The sequence below is a fragment of the Vipera ursinii genome (genome assembly GCF_947247035.1).
Source record: "Vipera ursinii genome assembly, chromosome: 1".
In the NCBI taxonomy this organism is placed as follows: Eukaryota; Metazoa; Chordata; class Lepidosauria; order Squamata; family Viperidae; genus Vipera; species Vipera ursinii.
The window spans coordinates 149,852,651-149,873,025 of NC_139512.1; the positions used below are offsets into that span (position 1 = coordinate 149,852,651).

The 20,375-nt window shown below is 37.3% G+C and overlaps 1 protein-coding gene across 1 annotated transcript in view; it reads right to left on the minus strand.

The window, feature by feature from the left end:
* Positions 1 to 20,375, minus strand: part of PLA2R1 (phospholipase A2 receptor 1) — a gene marked incomplete at both ends in the record, with an annotated part of 79,257 nt that overhangs the window by 18,927 nt on the left and 39,955 nt on the right. The window contains 9 exon segments of the mRNA XM_083367369.1: positions 1,215 to 1,318; positions 6,353 to 6,417; positions 10,001 to 10,158; positions 12,195 to 12,230; positions 13,197 to 13,329; positions 15,429 to 15,443; positions 15,447 to 15,513; positions 17,111 to 17,256; positions 18,524 to 18,738. Coding sequence (XP_083223495.1) covers positions 1,215 to 1,318; positions 6,353 to 6,417; positions 10,001 to 10,158; positions 12,195 to 12,230; positions 13,197 to 13,329; positions 15,429 to 15,443; positions 15,447 to 15,513; positions 17,111 to 17,256; positions 18,524 to 18,738 — 939 coding nt within the window.

Genomic DNA, 20,375 nt, shown 5'->3' on the forward strand with positions numbered 1-20,375 from the left:
AATTCTCCAAGTGTGAGGATGGCACTATAAGAATTGGAGTTTCATAAAATGACTTGTCAATAACTTATGTTCCCAGTTCAATAGGTAGAGAAGAACAAAGTAAAAGCAAACTGCAAACTGCAGTTCATATCGCACAAACCCTTTTCCAATATTAGATCACCTGTCGGGCTAAATCAATTTGTAACATTTTTGGGCCACCCAAAGCTTCTCTCTCTCTCTCTGTGTGTGTGTGTGTGTGTGTGTGTGTGTGTGTGTGTGAGAGAGAGAGAGAGAGAGAGAGAGAGAGAGAGAGAGAGAGAGACAGACAGACAGACAGACAGACAGACAGACAGACAGACAGACAGACAGACAGAGACAGAGAAAGAGACACAGAGAGAAACATCTGAAGGACTAGTTGGCTTTGACCGGCATTGGATGATACACCCACAGTATTTCCTCAAAAGTTCAAATATATTTCCAGTAAAAATCAACAGTCCATTTCATACAGACAGTGCTACTTGTATTATTTCCTGGGTTCCTCCTGCTGTATAAAATAAAAGCAGTCAATTTTTTAACCAAATCATTTCCAATATGATTTGTGGGAACTGAATGCTGAGCTCCCCTAACCCGAGCAGCCTTAAATTTACTTCGTAGGAATCCTCCAAGGCAAGTATGGATGATGCCCAAGAGAAATCCAAGAAAGAAAAGGGATGTGTACCATTCCAAGTACAGAAAATGTTGTTCCACGGATATCATTTCTCATGCCATGCTCAGTGCTATAAAAGGCAGTAAGATATTCTTGTTGGAATTAAGTGTTTGGAGCACAAAATCTGCATAGTATCCAAAGATTCCACAAATCAATATTCTCAGTTAAAAAACTGCACAATCTTGGAATACTTTTCATGATAACTTCAACTATTTATTTCAATTTATATGGCCACTCTCTTAACATGGAATTCTGCAATTATCAATTAAAAATAAGCACAATATATTTTTTTAAAAAAAATACTGTACCAAACTTGGAGTGACAATACACCACCATGATGAGCTCACCCAACAAAGTCTGGTACAAAAAAAAATGGTTTTCAGTGTCTTTCAAACATTGGAATAGTTAGAAGAATTCTTATCTAAGGCGATAGGCAATGATGATTCGGGATAAAATAACACAATTACGAAGCCTCACCAAGTGTTTCATATAATATTTTGAAATAATAAGAACCACATTCACCATGTACCTGTCTGGGAAGAAATAAAAGCACATTTTGGCCCTTCAGCTGGCTTTGGTTTCTCTTTATCTCCTGCCCAGTTCTGATACGATAATAGTGAGCCATCTGCCCATCTGTAAACAAAATTTAGATTGTATTTATTTATTAGAAATGGCTTTTGACGCTAAGATCACATGATGCAAGCATCCTGCTAGAGCAAAATTTCAGATCACTTTGCCACTGTTCCAATAGGAAAAACAGATCAGGTATGTGACACTGTTGTTCCGTGTTGGGCTCTGGATGACCTGGCGCATGGCTATCATGCAGGTAATGAACTCCTAAGCTACATCGGACACCGCTCCCAAAGGAAGGCAAATTGAAATCCTCCAAGACCGTAGGTCCTTCCCCCATTTGTGGAAGAACTTATCTAATCTGTTCCACATTCCTAAATACACCTGAAACAGAATTAAAAGCTAAAATCTACATTTTCCTGAGTGTTGCTAAGTAGCTTGCAATTCAAAACTATACATAAACATGTACATTTTAATTTTAGGTGAAGTAGTGAAAAAAATTAACCAGCTAGGAAAAGTGCTTTAAAATGCATTGCAAAGGGATTGTAAAACTAGAGAAAAATTAGTACAAATACATTGAGAATTTTCATTTTTATTTTTTTTTAAAAAATACAAACTTATAAGCAAGTTAAAACAAATTTAAATCATTCATTTGTAAGGCCTGGATTGGAGATTATCTGAAAGAATCTTAAATATACTGGTACCACTTAAGTTGCATTTAACACAGGAAATGCATACATACAATCAGCGCTTTTTTTCTCATAGAATGCTCAGAACGGCGTTCCGGCACCTTTTTTTTTTTTTTTGCAAAAAAGAGCTTCCTCTGAAAGCCTATTGCAGGGTTAGGCAATCTTGGCCCTTTTTTATGTCTCGTGGACTTCAACTCCCAGAAATCCTGAGCCAGCCATGCTGAGGGGAAAGGGAGAGGTTTCCAAGCTGAGCCATGCTGGCTCAGGAATTCTGGGAGTTGAAGTCCTGGAGTCATAAAAGAGCCTGCACTAGAGGAGGACATTAAAATTATTTACAAGGTTACTTCTTTAGGAACTAAACTTTTAGAATCTAAAACAGCTAATTAAAAAAGCCAACAGGAAAGAACCTCACATTTTTCATCTGCTTCTGTCTTTTGGAAGGTAAAATTAGATAACAAAATAATCTATTTCCTATGTTAACATCTCTGCAATGAAATCAATAAAGGTAACAGGAAAGAAATGAGAAACATTTTTCTCAATGTAATATGTCTAATTTAGCTGATGCTAGAAAAAATAGTATTTTTTGTACATACTCTTGAAAACTATTTTGAATCTAACCATCTATTACAGCTAAACCACTTTAAATTAAACAAGAATGAAATATTCTTAATTTGGACTTTACTTTTACTATTTGGACTGTTGTGTGTTTTGAAAAATAGATTATGTAGAATCTAGTTATGTTGCACTTCAGTCTTTAAATAATTAACCTAGTATATACATAACAATATATGATGTTTTCCATGGTGAGCTTAACATCAATAACAACATTTATTAAAAAGGCTAAAATAATTTCTGGTGGTATTATCTGTACATTACAATTTTGTTTAGTCACAATCTTTCACTTTTCACATTCTGGAAAAGCAGTGGTCATGTATTCTAGCAAAAGATGTTACATATGTGCATAAGTGTAGTCAGTAGCATATGCCTTTTTTAAAATATCAAACATACAAAGAAACAAAAATAAGTCCAAAATATCTGTATTACATCCAGAAATGCCAACTTTGCAACCAATATTTCTCATCCATAACTATGGCACCCTAAGGATACCTGCATACATGCAAATGCTTCTCTGGAATCAGTAACACAGCAGGGATTGCTTTTTCCTTCCAGTAACAGATTGCTGGGAAATACCAAACATGGCCTTAAGAATTCCAATGTTTGTTACAAATTTTTCTGTATGTGGTTGGAAAGAGGCCTAGAAATGCCAGCACAAATATATCACTTGCTGAACGTGCACACGCAACTAATTACAAACTTCAATTATATGTGATATATCCAAGGCTTTTTTCCCCATAGAATGCTCAGAACGGCATTCTGGAACCTTTTTTTGCACACACACAAAAAAAAGCTGAAGGAAACTGTTCCGGAGAGCCAAATTCTCCTCAGGCAGCCAGGTTGCAGAGCAGCAGAATGCATCGCAGCGATAGGCCTTCAGATGGCTCAAATTGAAGGAAATGCGATCCGTACAGGCTAATTTAAAAGTGGGAGGGTAAGAAGGGCCGAGTGTGAACAGGTTGCTTAGCAACCTGCTTAAACAGTCTCTGTAACTTTCAGCTCCCGGTGCCTTGCCTTTTTTAAGCTGGCAAGTTGAAAAAAAGGCTACAAAGAAGGCAATAGAGTGCTATCAAGGAAAATGTATAGATATAGCCAGTAGATGTTTAGGGAACCTTTATTTTTCATACACTGTTCGAATTTTGTTTTAATGCCACGGTGATACACAATCAAATTAGTCAGTTTTTTTAATCCCAAAGCATCTGTTTGTTAAATACAGTATAACAAAGTTTTGGATGATGGAATTATTTTTTATCTAAGTATAACTAATGATAACAGCTCTTAAATCTGTTATTTTGTTTTATTTTTGCACAAAAAATTGTATAATTTGCATTTGCATTCATTTACAAATAGAATATGTTGTTAAAATGTATTGGTGTTGAAATAATTAGTGCACACATATACCTAAAACCAGTTTATTGCATTTGGCAATTGTACTAAAAAAAATCTCATTGTCAACCAATATAATTCATTTCATTTGAAATCAAGTGAAAAATTGATTTAAATTATTTTATTAAAACAAATTAATGGCAATTCTTTTATAAGTTGCCTCAAACAAAATGAGTTTGACATGCCTACTCTAGATAGTTGAATGCTCCAAAATAAATTCTAGACCAGGTCTTTACATGCAGCCTACCAAGTACCCTTGGACAGAGCACAGACTTTTTAAAAAAAGTAATAAAATCACCACCACTGCCCTGAAAGTCATGTTGCCTAGTGCCTCCATGGCTTACCATGACACTGTAGATGCTCCTCTAGTCACCAAATCACTGATTAGCCTACCAGCATTCCTTTGCAGACCACTAAGATTTTTAATTTATCCATGTGGGCCTTTCCCTTCTACAAGTTGCACAGACCTCTTCTAGATTTTCCGAATTAACTCCTTGGTCTGTCATTGAGCAAGAACTGACTTTGTAGGGAAGCATATTATCATTTGATGTATATTTAACATATGTTCTACCTTTATTTACTGATTATATAATATTTGTATGCAATCCACATGACAAGGTTTGGGGCAACTTACAATATTTTTAAAATCATAAGATTAAAACATAAAAGCAGGGCTTTTTTCTTCATAGAATGCTCAGAATGGTGTTCCGGCACTCTTTTTTGCACACACACAAAAAAGCTTTTGCACAAGCTATGCTACTCCCTCTATTGGCTTTCAAAAGCCAATTGGAATTGCTGCTGAGCGTGCCAAAAGACCTGGCTGGCAAACATTGCACCGGCAAGTTGTTTGCAGCGAAGGCGAGTTGGCAGGAACTTTGCATCCCTCCCTGCTGCCCAACTACACCATTTCAACTAGGTAAGTAAGAGAGGACAAGGAGTGGGAGGTGGGTTCTGCGGAGTCCATGTGCACTCCTTCCTTGTGCTCACCCGTGTCAGCCAAGCTGGTGGCCTACCTGGTGCTGGACCTGCGCCACCGTCGCCTCGCCCTGCGTGCCTAAGTGGCTGCCCTGCATCACCTGGCCCGCACCACCTCCGCCCCACGCAGCCCCGCCATATAGAGCGGGCCCCGCTGCTCCCACAGCACCAGCTGCGCTAGCTCCAGCCCTGGGGGGCAGCCCGCCACCAACACCTCTCGCACCTGTGACCGCAGCAGCGTCACCCCCCCTCCTCCTGCACCCAAGATGAGGGTTCCGGTACCATTTTTTTTAAGGAAAAAAAAAGCACTGCATACAATAAATATTTAGCAACAGCAAGCATTTCTTCATTTGGGGTGTTTATTAATGGTACATTTAGCATTATTGAATGGCTGTTTGTCAGGACTGCAATCCTGTAGGCAGTCCTTGGGAGTAAACACCACTAAGTATTATGGAATTTAAATCTTTGTGTACTTGAGAAGGATAAGTAAGTGAATGAATCAGGGGGTTCAGAGCAATCATGATTACTATTTACAAATTATATTGCAGTAGATTCTATCTATAGTATTGTTAACTTTTCTGAACATCAATCTCACTGCATCTATTTCTATGCATTTTAAGATATATAAATGGGGAAACACTAACAAATCCACCAAATTCACCCAAAAAGGAAATTTGTTTTAGAACCCTTACTTTTGCCAGAAAGAAAGGGTAAGAGAAGTAGGCTCTCTTCTATGTTATAAATACAGCTGTATACAGTGGCGTAGCGTGGGTTGTCAGCACCCGGGGCAAGGCAACCGGAAGCGGAAATAGAGGGGTGGGCGGGCGGTGACGTCACGGCACTGCTGAAAAGACGCGCCCCGCAGCGGCATAGACTTTCCAAGAAGAGTCGCGTGCATGCGGGATGCTTCCGGGTCCCTCTCGAGGGCGGCTGGGCGGGGCTCCGACCTGCAAGAGCCGCTGCATTCAAGCTCGCACGTGAGCCCCGCTAAATAAAGCCACACATGCGCACGAAGCTAGGCCGGCCGGCCAGCGGGTCTGTCTTCGCTCGGCCAAACCTGCCAGGGCGCCTGCGGGGCACTTGCGGTTGGCCTGAGCCTGGGCGGAGAGTTGGCCGCTTCTATTTATTTTATTCAGTTTATGTGGCCGCCCATCTCACCTGACGGACTCATTTCGCTTTGCAAGAAAGAGCAGCTCGAGAGCGGAGCCAAGCCAACTCTGTGCAGCCCTTGGGGCTCCCTGAGCAACTCAATGCGAGCGCGCCCCCCCAGATGTTGTGCCCGGTGCGGCCGGCCCCGCCTGCACCCCCCACGCTACGCCACTGGCTGTATAGGATATAGTTGCAATTGGATCCTGTTTTGCTGCTTTTATATTAAATGAAAAGTAACTTCTAAGATTGGACAGGGAAAGTAAAATGTATATGACAATCTTACCGAAATTCTTCATTGGGTAATTCTGAACGCAATGCAATCCACCAATTGCTACTTTTTTTTGAAATCTGTAAAATATTTACATTGAAGTATTATGTAGATTTACTATTTGGCATGTATTTTTTAACTGCTTGATATGCTATGTATGCTGATTAATATTTAGACAAGAATGATAAAAAATAATTGAAAAACAACAAAAATTATAAATTACTGACACCAAAATATGCATTTCCATTCAGAAATGTATCCCACTGAGTTCAGTGCAGCTTATTTCCATCAGAATAACTGAAGCCTAAATATAAAGTTAAATTATAACACACATGAGATCAGCATATTTAATATAGGTGTATGTAATTCACCAGTCGCTTCATACAATTACACACTGATATGACATCTGTGGATAGTAATTTGGAAGTATTATGGTTTCTGTGGTTACTGGTTTTTTTTTATTAATATTTATTGATAATTCCAATTAACTTGCTTTTAACTTTTTGCTAGCTGCCGAAACTCCTTGAGGAATGGGGTAGATAATAAATAACATTAAATAACAAAATAGAAGAAATAACATATTCAGTAGTTCCTATTGCATAATGGATTACGTGTAAGCAATTCATATGTACACAATAGTAGCCAGAGTTGCAAAAATTATTACACGTTGAGCTAAAACACAGAGAACTGAAACTAAATTAAAATCCTACCTAAAAACACAATGGGACAGTTATCTTCAGATAAACATGGTTTATTGCAAGAAACAGTATTTAACACTTTATTCAATTCATTCTGAAATGTATATCCTGCCAAACATATTTGAAAGGCATTACTGCCCTAATGATTTGCTGATCTGAATTAAGCCAACAAAAAGAAAGAAAAATACAATACGATAATAAAATCACAGAGAATAACAACCTGACTTAACAATTAGGGGATCATTCCCTTTTCTAAAGCTCTGCTGAAACAAAAGAATTTCACTAACTTTCAAGGAGGCTAGACTATAAAAATAAATGAACATAAAATGTAAGTATAGAAGGGAAGAGGTCTCCTGCACATTTAACACTTTTGCAGAAGAAAAAATTGGAGCAGGTGTATTTCATTATCCACACACAAAAAAGCTCCAAAAGCTGGAATTCCCTTTTCTGCAAATTCATTCAAGATGTAGGTGGTCCTACCTTCTTTTACATTCCCCATCCCAGCTAAAATTAGGGACATTTTTATGGTCACACTATTGCAGTAGCAGATTCTTATTGATCTCTACCTCATCTCTGATAAGTATAGAAATCAATGTTAAGAAAGGTTACTGAAAACAGTAAAGCCAGAAAGAACTATCAGAGTAGCCTAAGTTGATGATTCAAAAGCTAAAAATAGCAATTATCTTGAAAAGTGAAAGAGTGAAAACGTTGCAACATTCATGGCCGGGATTAAAGTATTTTTAGCCGCAGTGACAATTTAAAGAAAAAAGGTTGCAAATGCCACAGATATCATATGTGTTTGCAGAAAAAGTATATATTGGCATTTTGTACACACAAAAGCTGACTTAATTTCTCCATGGTCATCAGCTGTGCTTTTTGTTTATCTAGATCAGGGGTGTCAAACTGCCGGCCCACTGGCTGGATGTGTCCTGGCAAAACTGCGTCCACCCCATTGCTGGCAATGGGAAAAAAAAAGTCACGATACGTTGTGACACATCACATGACGTTGCGAGTTTGACACCCCTGATCTAGATCAACCTTTTGGCTTGCCTGGGTCTCACTGAGTGAAAAGGAATTGTCTTGGGTTGCATATAAAATACATAATACAGTTAATGTACATAAATAATATAATGTTAAAAGTTTGTGATCTTGTAGGACTGTATTACTAGCTGTGGCTTGCAGGCTGGACACACCTGATCTAGACTATACTTAAGCCTTTAACTTGGCTCAATCCAAAGAAGCTACAAAATTGTATTTCACTAGTTGCTGCTATAATAAATTGTAAATATATTTCAAACTGTGTCTTTTAATTTCTTGTATCTATCTATCTAGAATGTGAAGTGAAGTGGGCCTTAGAAAAGCTGAGCAACAACAAAGCTAGTGGAGGTGACAGTATTCCAGCTGAGCTATTCAAAATCTTAAAAGACAGTGCAGTAAAAGTGCTATACTCAATTTGCCAGCAAATTTGGAAAACTCAACAGTGGCCACAGGATTGGAAAAGATCAGTTTACATTCCAATTCCAAAGAAAGGCAGTGCCAAAGAATGTTGAAACTATCGCACCATTGCACTCATTTCTCATGCTAGTAAAGTCATGCTTAAAATCCTACAAGCTAGACTTCAGCAGTATGTGGATCGAGAACTACCAGAAGTACAGGCAGGATTTCGAAGAGGCAGAGGAACTAGAGATCAAATTGCCAACATACGCTGGATCATGGAGAAAGCTAGGGAGTTCCAGAAAAACATCTACTTCTGCTTCATTGACTATGCTAAAGCCTTTGATTGTGTGGATCATAACAAACTGTGGCAAGTTCTTCAAGAGATGGGAGTACCAGACCATCTTATTTGTCTCTTGAGAAACCTATATGCGGGTCAAGAAGCAACAGTGAGAACTGGACACGGAACCACTGATTGGTTCAAAATTGGGAAAGGAGTCCGGCAAGGCTGTATACTGTCGCCCTGCCTATTTAACTTATATGCAGAGCACATCATGAGAAAGGCAGGGCTAGATGAATCAAAAGTTGGAATTAAGATTGCCGGAAGAAATATCAACAACCTAAGATACGCAGATGATACCACTCTAATGGCAGAAAGTGAAGAAGAACTAAAGAGCCTCTTGTTGCGGGTGAAGAAGGAGAGTGCAAAACTTGGGTTGAAACTTAACATTAAGAAAACCAAGATCATGGCATCTGGCCCTCTCAATTCCTGGCAAATAGATGGGGAAGAAATGGAAGTAGTGACAGATTTTATTTTCCTGGGCTCCAAGATCACTGCAGATGGGGACTGTAGCCAAGAAATTAAAAGACGCTTGCTCCTGGGGAGGAAAGCCATGGCAAATCTAGACAGCACACTAAAAAGCAGAGACATCACCCTGTCAACAAAAGTGCGTATAGTCAAGGCTATGGTCTTCCCAGTTGCAATGTATGGCAGTGAAAGTTGGACCATAAGAAAGGCTGAGCGCCAAAAAATTGAGGCCTTTGAACTATGGTGCTGGAGAAGACTCCTGCGAGTCCCTTGGACTGCAAGGCGATCAAACCGGTCAGTCCTAGAGGAGATCAATCCTGACTGCTCTTTAGAAGGCCAGATCCTGAAGCTAAAACTCAAATACTTTGGCCACCTAATGAGAAGGAAGGACACACTGGAGAAGAGCCTAATGCTGGGAAAGATCGAGGGCAATAGAAGAAGGGGACGACAGAGAATGAGGTGGCTGGATGGAGTCACTGAAGCAGTAGGCGTGAGCTTAAATGGACTCCAGAAGATGGTAGAGGACAGGAAGGCCTGGAGGAATGTTGTCCATAGGGTCGCGATGGGTCGGACACGACTTCGCAGCTAACAATAACAACAACAACAATCTATCTATCATCTATCTATCTATCTATCTATCTATCTATCTATCTATCTATCTATCTATCTATCTGGAAAAACACCTGATGTGCTATGAAAAACCAGGAAATAATTATATATTACCTTTTTTATTCTGTTTTGAATAAATTCTTGTTCTTGAGAGGACTGTATGGTTGCTATATCCCCACGAAGCCAACCACACACAAACTGAAAACTGTCCCAGTTTGAGGGGCTGTCATAGAAAAGGTATTCTGCTCCTTGATAATAAAACCATGGTAACTCTAAAAATTAAGTTAGATACAATCTATTTGAATATGAAAAAATGTCTTTGAATTACATATTTTTATTTTTAACGAACCAAATATCACAGACCTAATGCTCTACAAGGGCCAACACTATCAAACCTAATACTGTAGATGAGTGGATGCTAAACTACATTTGACTTACCCTTGAGAGTTAAGATTTAAATTTTAATGAACTAGGCTTGTTCAATAGCATTATCATTCCATTAAAAAGCAGAAGTTATTCCTATGCTTCATTTCTGCCAGTGAAATCAATGGATTTAAATATGGTTGGTATAGCCCTAACTATATTTTACATTCAAATAAGAGTAATTATTTCTTTGAATGGAGCCTAACATGTAGAAACAATTGCAGATTCTCTGGTTTATATCCAGACAATAGCAGACTACTTAGCTAGCTATTTTTAGATGAATGCAATCTGAAATATACACAATTAAATATTATCTTTAACTTAGGAAAAGATTTCAATGAGAAAAAAATAAGCATTTGAACAACTACTGCACTAATATTAATAGAATACAAGCATGTCTAACATGTCATTATGATTCTTCTTGGTCTTAAGGAATGAAATATTTTGAGCTACAATTTATTGTATTAATCTTGTGATGGCCTGTCTCCAACTCTTTACCCGCATTTCCTTCTTCTGTGACTGACTGCAAATTTCACTTGTATATGTTGCCCTGTAAACTAACAAGAACATAAAAAAGTTCCACATGCCACTGCGCTGCTGAAATACATCAAGGATTATAATGTTCAATCATTTATTATACCTCCCTTGACATTGCCAATTAAATACCACACGGACCAACAATGCACTTTTGGGCTTGATGCAGAGAAACCAAACTTGTAACTCAATCACAACAAGACCACGTTGTAGAAATTTATCAGCAAAATGGCTAATATTTAACAATGTCATATTTGGGGGGGTTTGGTGTTAAGGGATTTCCATGAGAGTAGGAATATTCTGGCAGGCAAAGAAATCTCATTCTTACAATTGAGCAAAAGCACCTAAAACAATAGAAAAGTAGGGGAAATCCCCTCTGTCCGTTTTGGTCACAGAATTGATTCCCATGTCAGAGGCATCATTTAAGGTGCTTCCAGGTTTAAAGGATTAGCTGGTGACATCGCCATTGCCTGGGGGACGTCCATGGGGCTCCCTTCATGTCCTTGTCAAGGAGCTGGAGCGAGTGATGGGAACTCACCCCGCCACACAGCAGCACTCGGGTCTTGAACGGGAGCTTGCTAACCTCCAACCCAGCATCTTAACCACATGCTCCTACAGAATTGACTTTTTAGGAAGCTTCTAATCGTGCTATAGCTGCCTACTGCCCACTGCTTAGGATGAAATGGCTATTAAAATTTTGAAATCATAATTTACAGTTTAACACTTAAACTTACATAATTCCTCCCTCCCTCCCTTCCTTTGCATTTTTATATCATCTGATTGGAAAAGTTGCAATTTATCGAAAACATGATACAGGTCGATTCAGGCAGTGTTTTTTTCAACAAAATTTTACTAGATCTACCAATCTTCAGCAACGCTTTGGAGGCAAAAGTCACTTCTTCAGTTCCCCTAAAAGTAAAACTATTCTCATTGAAAATCCGAATCAATCCCATCGTTTAATAGCAAGATACTGACTGGTAGAAGAGCTAAGGAATAAAACAAATCGCCACAAAAGAAAGAGTAGTTGTTCAAAGAAGCCCTTAATATTTTTTTCTAATCAACACATCTTTCATAGCATTAATGCTTGCCCAGATCTGACTATAAGTGCCACGAACTGATATTTTAAATAGAATTAAGTACCATGTGCAGATAAGGATGCACTTTTTGTGATTACTAAGTCATTTCTATAATATAAGAATTGCTTGCTGTTGTTTTGAAATGAAATCTACAGGAAATCTCCCTGTTTGCTGAAAAAAGCCCCAAAAGATGCTTCTTGTATGCCCGTACACAAACACACACAAACACACACACATACTGTATCAGTAGTTGAAAAACATGTTTTTACCCATACCATTAATATACCATTGTGGAGTCTTGGGTTTCACACCTGAAACAGAAATAATGTTTTGGTTTGATGAATATAATGCTGATTTTTCTTCTTCTTTCCTCTTTTTTGCCACTATTAAAATATAATTTAACTATATTTTGGCTTAGTGTCATTTGTCCCCCTAGATATTCATTACTAAATTTCCATTAGCACTTGACATTTTAAAGTAATACATAAAATATATAGGCACCAATTTTGTAAAAAAGTGAATAGTCTATTATTATTAAGAATAAAGAAACATCCTGTTGATACTGTCCTGCAGACTGGATGGAGCTGTCCTATGCTTGAACAAGCCATAGAGTCTATGGCATAGACCATGCAGTAGGTTCCTTTTAGATATGTTAAACTAAAATACACATTTTTCCCAACCCAAAGAGCTGGTAAGACTGGTCTATTCTGACCACAGCTTTCAAAGGAATCTAATTTCTCCAATTTCTAAACCCTTTATTTAAAATTTGAGATACAGTTAGTCCTTGCTTATTCACCACTTGTTCAGCAACCATTCAAAGTTACGGAGGAACTGAAGAGACTTATAACAGGTCCTGGAAACTTTGGCAATCACAGTGTCCCCATAGTCACATGACTGTGATTTGGACACTTCCCAACTGGTGTGGTATTTATGACTAGTGCAGCATCCAGCGGTCACATGTTTGCCATCTGTGATCTTCACAGCCACCTTCTGGCAAGAAAAGTGACTGGAGAAGCTGGCAGGAAGTCACAAGTTCGGATGGTGTGATGTGGTGCTTAACAACCATGTGATTCACTTGACAACTGCAGATGGAACCAATAGCATAAGTTGGTACAATCATATGAAATCATGCTTAGTGATGGAATTGTTGGTCCCAAGTGTGGTTGGTAAATTAGGACTGCTTGTATTGATAACTGAATCTCAGACTTTCTTCACGCAAAGACTGATCATATTTTAGGAAGCATATATTGCAAGACATTCTTCAAATACTTCCTTACCTTTTGGTATTTTACATATCCATTCATGTTCTGAATTGCAGTGCAGTGGGAAAACAGTTCCATTAGTTTTATATGCTGCACAGTTTTTCACATTATCTTCAATAGACGCTTTCTCTAAAAAGGCAGATGAAACCTGCCACAGAAGTATGCATTAAATCTGAAGCATGATACAGAGACTAACTTTAATATTTTAATAAAGAATAGCATATTGTGAGTCAATTGTGTCTTATTCAATAACTCCATGGTTAAACAAAACATGGCTTAAACAAAACATCTGGTCATGGAATGAACACGGAATTGAAGATTTTTATTAGTTAAAAAAAGTATGTACGTATGAACCATGAGGAGAATCTAGTAGTCGTTTTTCTTCAGTCAGAAGAACTTCCAGCTAATGCTCCCAATTTAAATGACACTCTTCTATGTATCACAACTTTCTGTATGACATCACGTCTTCTTGCAGAAGATTCTAGAACTTTGAGAAGTGTGAGTGTGTATGTATGTGGGGGGTGGGCTGTACAGGCTTTCAGAAGAGATCAACAGAGTTTCCTCTATCCTGTTGTAATAAAAAAGTGCCCCTTGAGCAGTCTGCATATTTTAAAGTTAAAAGTTTAATTCAATTAAATATAGAAAATCTCCATAGAAAAGTACACACACAGACACAGGCTCATGATCATTATTAGTTTGTTTGATTGATTTGATTTGCTTGCTGCCCATCTCGCTTAGAGGTGACTCTGAGCGGGACATAAGCTAATTTAATTGCAACTTATATTCTTTTTCCTAATTCTGACCCTATTATCTGGTGCTATCTTTCACATTTATTTATGTATTTACTTATTAGTTACTTACTTACTTATTAACCAAATTTATAAAGCCTTGTTGGAACTCAGACAAAGACGATTATAAAATGAGAACTGTTACTTTCCCTAATGTTTTTCGTTGATTCTTAAACAGAAAGACCTCTGGAAAGTGACTGAAAAACTGATAAAAGAGGATCTGTTCCTGATACTGAGAGTTTCTCCCTATGAAAATTAGTTTCATATCATCCTGAGGTCAATATACATGGGTAACGTAACTTGTTTAACACCATTATATTTTACAGGTTGGGAGGGATTATTTGCTAATATCTGTCAAACCGGAAGAAGAGCTATTAAACAAATATTAGATTAGTTAAGGAATAAAATGGGGCAGCCATATTGAAGTCATTTAAACTATCTAAAATTCAGTTCCTTTTTACTTGTTTGCCACTCAGGTAAACTCAGGTCTCTTTTTGTCATACAACGCCCAGAACGGAGTTCTGGCACCTTTTTTGGATGGAACCTTGTATGGTAGGCAAGGCGGGTTGTATGACGTGTGTGAGTTCCGGCACCTTTTTCTTTTACAAAAAAAGCACTAAACCAATTAAGAAATCATTTTATAAGCCTTGAAGCAAAAATGTGGTAATGCATTAGGAATCTGATTGTGTGAATGCTGTGCCATGCTAAAACTTTGGTATCTTTTGTACAATTTTTCCTGTTAAAATTGTAATAGATTCTGTACGTTTTTTTCGAAGGGACAGGCATATTTTGCTTCAGAGAATTATTACAAGATAAAACACTGTGCATTTAAGATCTCTAAGAACACATTATGTCTATAAGGAAGTTTGACAATATACAGGTAGTCCTTAACTTACAACAGCTCATTTAGTGACCGTTCAAAGTTACAACATCATTGAAAAGAGTCACTTATGAGCATTTTTCACATTTACAACCACTGCAGCATCCTCATGGTCATGTGATCAAAATTCAGATGCTTGACAACTGACTCATTTTTATGACGGTCGCAGTGTCCTGGATCATGTCATCATCTGTTGTGACTTTCTGACAAGCAAAGTCAATGGGGAAGCTGGATTCACTTAACAAACATGTTACTAATTTAACAACTGCCATGATTCACTTAACAAAGGTGGCCAAAAAGAGCATAAAATGGGGTAAAACTCACTTAACAAATCTCTCAGCAACAGAAAGTTTGGGCCCAATTGAGGTTGTAAGTCAAGGACTACCTGTACTTCAAAAACCATAACATTCTTCTATAATTCTTAAACTAATAATTTAACTGAAATAAGACACACAAAGGCATTTTTACACATTACAGAACAATCACTAACACTAGAGAGAAAGCCACTAAAGTAAATTGGACACAACCCAGTTTCTTGTCTAACTTTGTAAGATGATGAGTAAATAAAATAATATTTACAGGAGTTCCATCAGATCATTCCCAGGATCCTCCAGATAATGGATTCCTTTTGTTAAATCCAATCCAGAATTGTCTTTCATCATCTCTGTGGTTAAAAAGAAATAAACCCCATGACACAAATGCAAACTATATATCTTTTATCTTCATTTATCTTCAGTTTTACCAGTACTTATGCATATATTTTAATATTTTCTTAAACCGGAACAGATTATATGCTTGGTGCTGTGATGAAATCTTTGAACTTCTGAGGTTTTTGGAAAAATATGGCAAATAGTGTAAGCCAGTGGTCCCCAACCTTTCTGGCTTTGCGGCCTGGGAATGGCGGGGGGGGGGGGGGAAGAGGGGATAGTTCTGCATGAGTGGTGGCAAAAGTGCATGTGCGCGCAGCTCTATTTGCGCAAGTGGCGGGCGTGCATACATGCCGCTTGCACAAATGGAGCTTGTGTTGGTTGTTTCTGAGATGTTTTTGATGTATGGTAGTGTGGAAAGGATACTTTTTCATAGCTTGTGTTGGTTGTGCTGTAATGGATTAAGGGGTCAGGAACTTTTAGATAAAATTGTACGGGCATCCTTTTTGTTGGAAAATGTTCTATAAGCCATCTATTTCCTTCTTCTGGTGTTCTGGATTGCTATAGTGTGTTTGTACTGTGTTATACTTCATTTCTAAAATAGAAACAAAAAAAATCCAGAGTAGATCCTCTCCAGCAAACAACATCTTGATGTGCATGGATGAACACCAGAGAAACAATCAGGCAGGAAACAAAATCCTAATCAAGGAACCACAAAACAGGACAGCCATACCAACCCTGGCAAGGCAAGCTACTATATATAAGCAGGGAGCAAATCTGTGCTCATTAGCAATGATGATTTTATCTGGTCAGATAATGAAACTTCTACAAGCAAATTGTTGTGATTCAGGGTCAGCCTGTGGGTTCGGCAGTTGGGTCGGATGACTCAGAGGAGGAGGAGGGGGGTGTTGAAGACCTAGCTGAGGGGGTTGAAGATCTTGCTGATGAGAGCCCTCAGCCAGGCCCCTCCCACTTGGTCACCACGGAGACCCAGCTGTGTGAGCCTGACAGCGTGGATGAAGATGACCCACAGCTGGCCCTGTTCAAGGACGCCCGACGCAGGAGGCAGTCAATTAGGAGTAAACAGAGGAAGGCAATGGGGCTTCTCGGAAGGAGGCAGAGAGAAGCCACGCCCTGAACCCTATATAAGGGGAATGTGTGGGGAGGGCTGGTTTGCTGAAGGCAACCGCTTGGATAGTTCGTGTTTCTTAAAGCTCCTGTTTCTTGGTTCGTGTCTTGTTTGTTTTTGTAGCTATAAATTTGGCAGGCGTAATTCCAGCCTCTTGCCGTTTGTAAAGGGGTTGTCCCTGCCTTTTCTGCAGGGCCGGTAGCAGGCTGGTACAGAACACAAATAACCAGAGAGCACCAAGGACTCCACAGTAAAGGAACCCCCCCCAGCCCCAGCCCTATAAACAAGGTATACAGTAAAGTTAAGACATATAGAAAGCACTGACAACCGGAAGCAAATGCTGCTGTCCTCCCTGATTACCTATTATCATTACAATGAAAATATGCTATTTGTGTTGGATTAAATGTTAAAGTAGATCACATAACCCTGTTTTTTCCAGTTGTGGGGAAAAAGATCCAGATCCAGGAATAAACACAAAGACTTACGTATGAAACATTGTGTTTAAAAGTTTGTTTAAAAAATCCTCTTCAAGGACATGTTTAAAACTGGCAAGATGGGCTCCAAAATCTTGGCACAGAGTTTCTGCTTCCTCCCAAGTTCTTTTCATTAATACTTTTTCACTATGGAAGACCTGTAAAATAAGTTGAACGCTGAAAACAACTGCCTGAAAATATATTGCCAAAGCAAAATAGTGATGATGATGATGATGATAACAACAACAGCAATAACAACAACAATAATAAAAATATTGGTGGTTGGAAATGAAAACCTGGGCTTGTCAACATTAGTAAAAGCATCTTCCAGGATGACTTAGTATCACCCTTATTATTTGTCATTGCTATGATGCAACTTCTAACTTAATTTTGAAGAAAATGGCTTAAAAGCAGAACTTTAAAAAGAAGAAACCGAAGGCTTCATTTTGGCTGCTCGAGAGAAAGCTATTCAAACTAATGCAATCAAGGCCAGAACTGAAAAACACACTATAATATGAGAATATTTTTGCTGTTGTTTTGAAATATTGTTTTCTATAATTTTCTGTATCTATTGCAATCTAAGATTTAATATTGAAAATATAAAATGTTATAGCAAAGATACATCCTATGGCAGTCAATTATGTTACGTTATCCAAATCACTCCTCTGCTTGTAATCATACAATTATGTTTTCTCTGCATCATTTATTCCAAAGCCTAAATTTTATTATTTAGATTAAAGACACATTATAACTGAAAGCTTTTTTATTATTTTAAGTATGATTTAACAACTAAATTAGATGAAATGGCAGATGATGCACTACGTGGTATCTTTATACACACACACACACATGAATATTCACAAAACCCGACTACGAAGAAACAGTTTAGAAAAGAGTATTGACATTTTTTTTAATTTTGGTGTTGGAAAAAAGTGAATATCATGGACAGCTGAGAGAACAAAGAAATCTCACAAATAAATACAGGATTCTCACTTGAGGTATAAATAACCAGACCCAGATTATCCTCTTTGGGCATGTGAAGACCTGGCTCTCTAGAGAAGACAACTTTGTAAGACCTGACAGATCAAATGAGTGAAAAATCACCATGAAGAAAATTTGTTTATTGTATGTGATTGTTAAGAATTGATGCTGACTTATCAGCACATAATCAATTTGCAAGGAGCATCCACCATGAATGAAGATGTCTTCTAGGAAGGCAGCTTAATCCTGAAGGATCACAATATATAATAAAATTTTACTAGCCTATCCTCTAAATTAAAAAAGTAGGGATATTAATAATAAAAGCAGACTATTGATTTCAGTGGTACACAAATGTTTATTATTATCCCATGTTTTATTAAAATGGCAATGGATCTCTAGATTCATTTCATTTGGGTTTCCATAAATTTGTTCAATATTTTTCACCTTGTAGCAATTCAGCAGATAATGGTCTGATTCCCATCCATGCATGCAAGAATTAAAACTTTCATCATAATTTGGTTGTTTATTGGTATCACTTTTTTCATGGAAAAAAGCATCTTGTTTACACAATGATTTAGCCATGAAGGTTGCACAATTTTTCACCTCCCACATGCCGATGGGTTCTTCCTGTCGCATAACAACACATCCTCCAGGATATCCTAAAATGGGGTAGATGGTGCGAAGATATTTATCAATAACTACAATTATTACTTTTCCTAATACAAAATGTACATAAGATATACCAAATCATTAATGTTAAGCATATTTGTAATATTATAGAGTAGAATTTTGTCTTCATTATTAGAATGTTGACAAGTAACTAAAACTGATCCTGGAAAGGAAAAAGATTTTAGCTCTTTTAGCTATTTTAAACATCATGATGTTATAAAGGAAATGTAGTTGTTTTTTGGCATTGGAGATTTTTTTTTCCTTATTTGGCTTAGAAAATAATTTTAGCCAAAGACTTTCAAGGCTGGGTGGATGAAGCTAAATCTAATTTATGACAGTATTGTATATTTTCAAGTGTAATCTCTTCTGTCAAATGTTCAGGAAGTAAAGTTGCCCCATTTCTTTGTGCAGTTCATTGTTTAAGTTGTAAATAATACATGATGGAATACAGACATTAGCAGGCTTGGTAATATTTATGCAGTATAAATTAAAATTGTTGACATGATAATTTAGATATTATCCAAATATTGGCCATATATATATATATACATACATACATACAGTATGTATATATATATATACATACAGTATGTATATATATATATACATACATACATACTGTATGTATGTATATATATATATATATATATATATATATATATATATATATATATATATATATATATATATACATACATACTGTATGTATACATATATATATATATATATATATATATATATATATATATATATATATATATATATATACAGTATGTGTGTGTGTATATATATATATAATTTAATTATCCAAATATTGGCCATATATATATATACATACATACATACATACTGTATGTATATGTATATGTATATACATACATACATACATATATATATATATATATATATATATATATATATATATCATATATATATATGGATCTTTGGTTATTCGGGTTTTTCCCCGCGTAGAACTAAAGGTGTAGGGGCGACGTTTCGACGGAATCCCATCCGTCATCATCAGGCTGGAGGCTTCTGCTTCCTTCTTCTGGGAGAAGCATGTGGCTGTTTGTTCCTCTTTTTTAAACTGCCAGAGGGGGTGTGTTCTGTGGGTGGAGGTTGCTCTGATTGGGTGGGGGAGTAAGTGTGTTCTGATTGGGTGGGAGTGTGTTTTGAATGGTGGGTGTGTTCTGATTGGGTGGGGGTGTGTTTTGAGTGGATGGGCTGGTCTCAGCTGCCAGCCTTAGACCTGAGCTGGTGAGTTGTGCTGTATATATATATACATACATACTGTATGTATATATATATATACATACATACATACTGTATGTATATATATATATATATATATATATATATATATATATATATATATATATATATATATATATATATATATATATATATATATATATACAGGGAGTGCAGAATTATTAGGCAAATGAGTATTTTGACCACATCATCCTCTTTATGCATGTTGTCTTACTCCAAGCTGTATAGGCTCGAAAGCCTACTACCAATTAAGCATATTAGGTGATGTGCATCTCTGTAATGAGAAGGGGTGTGGTCTAATGACATCAACACCCTGTATCAGGTGTGCATAATTATTAGGCAACTTCCTTTCCTT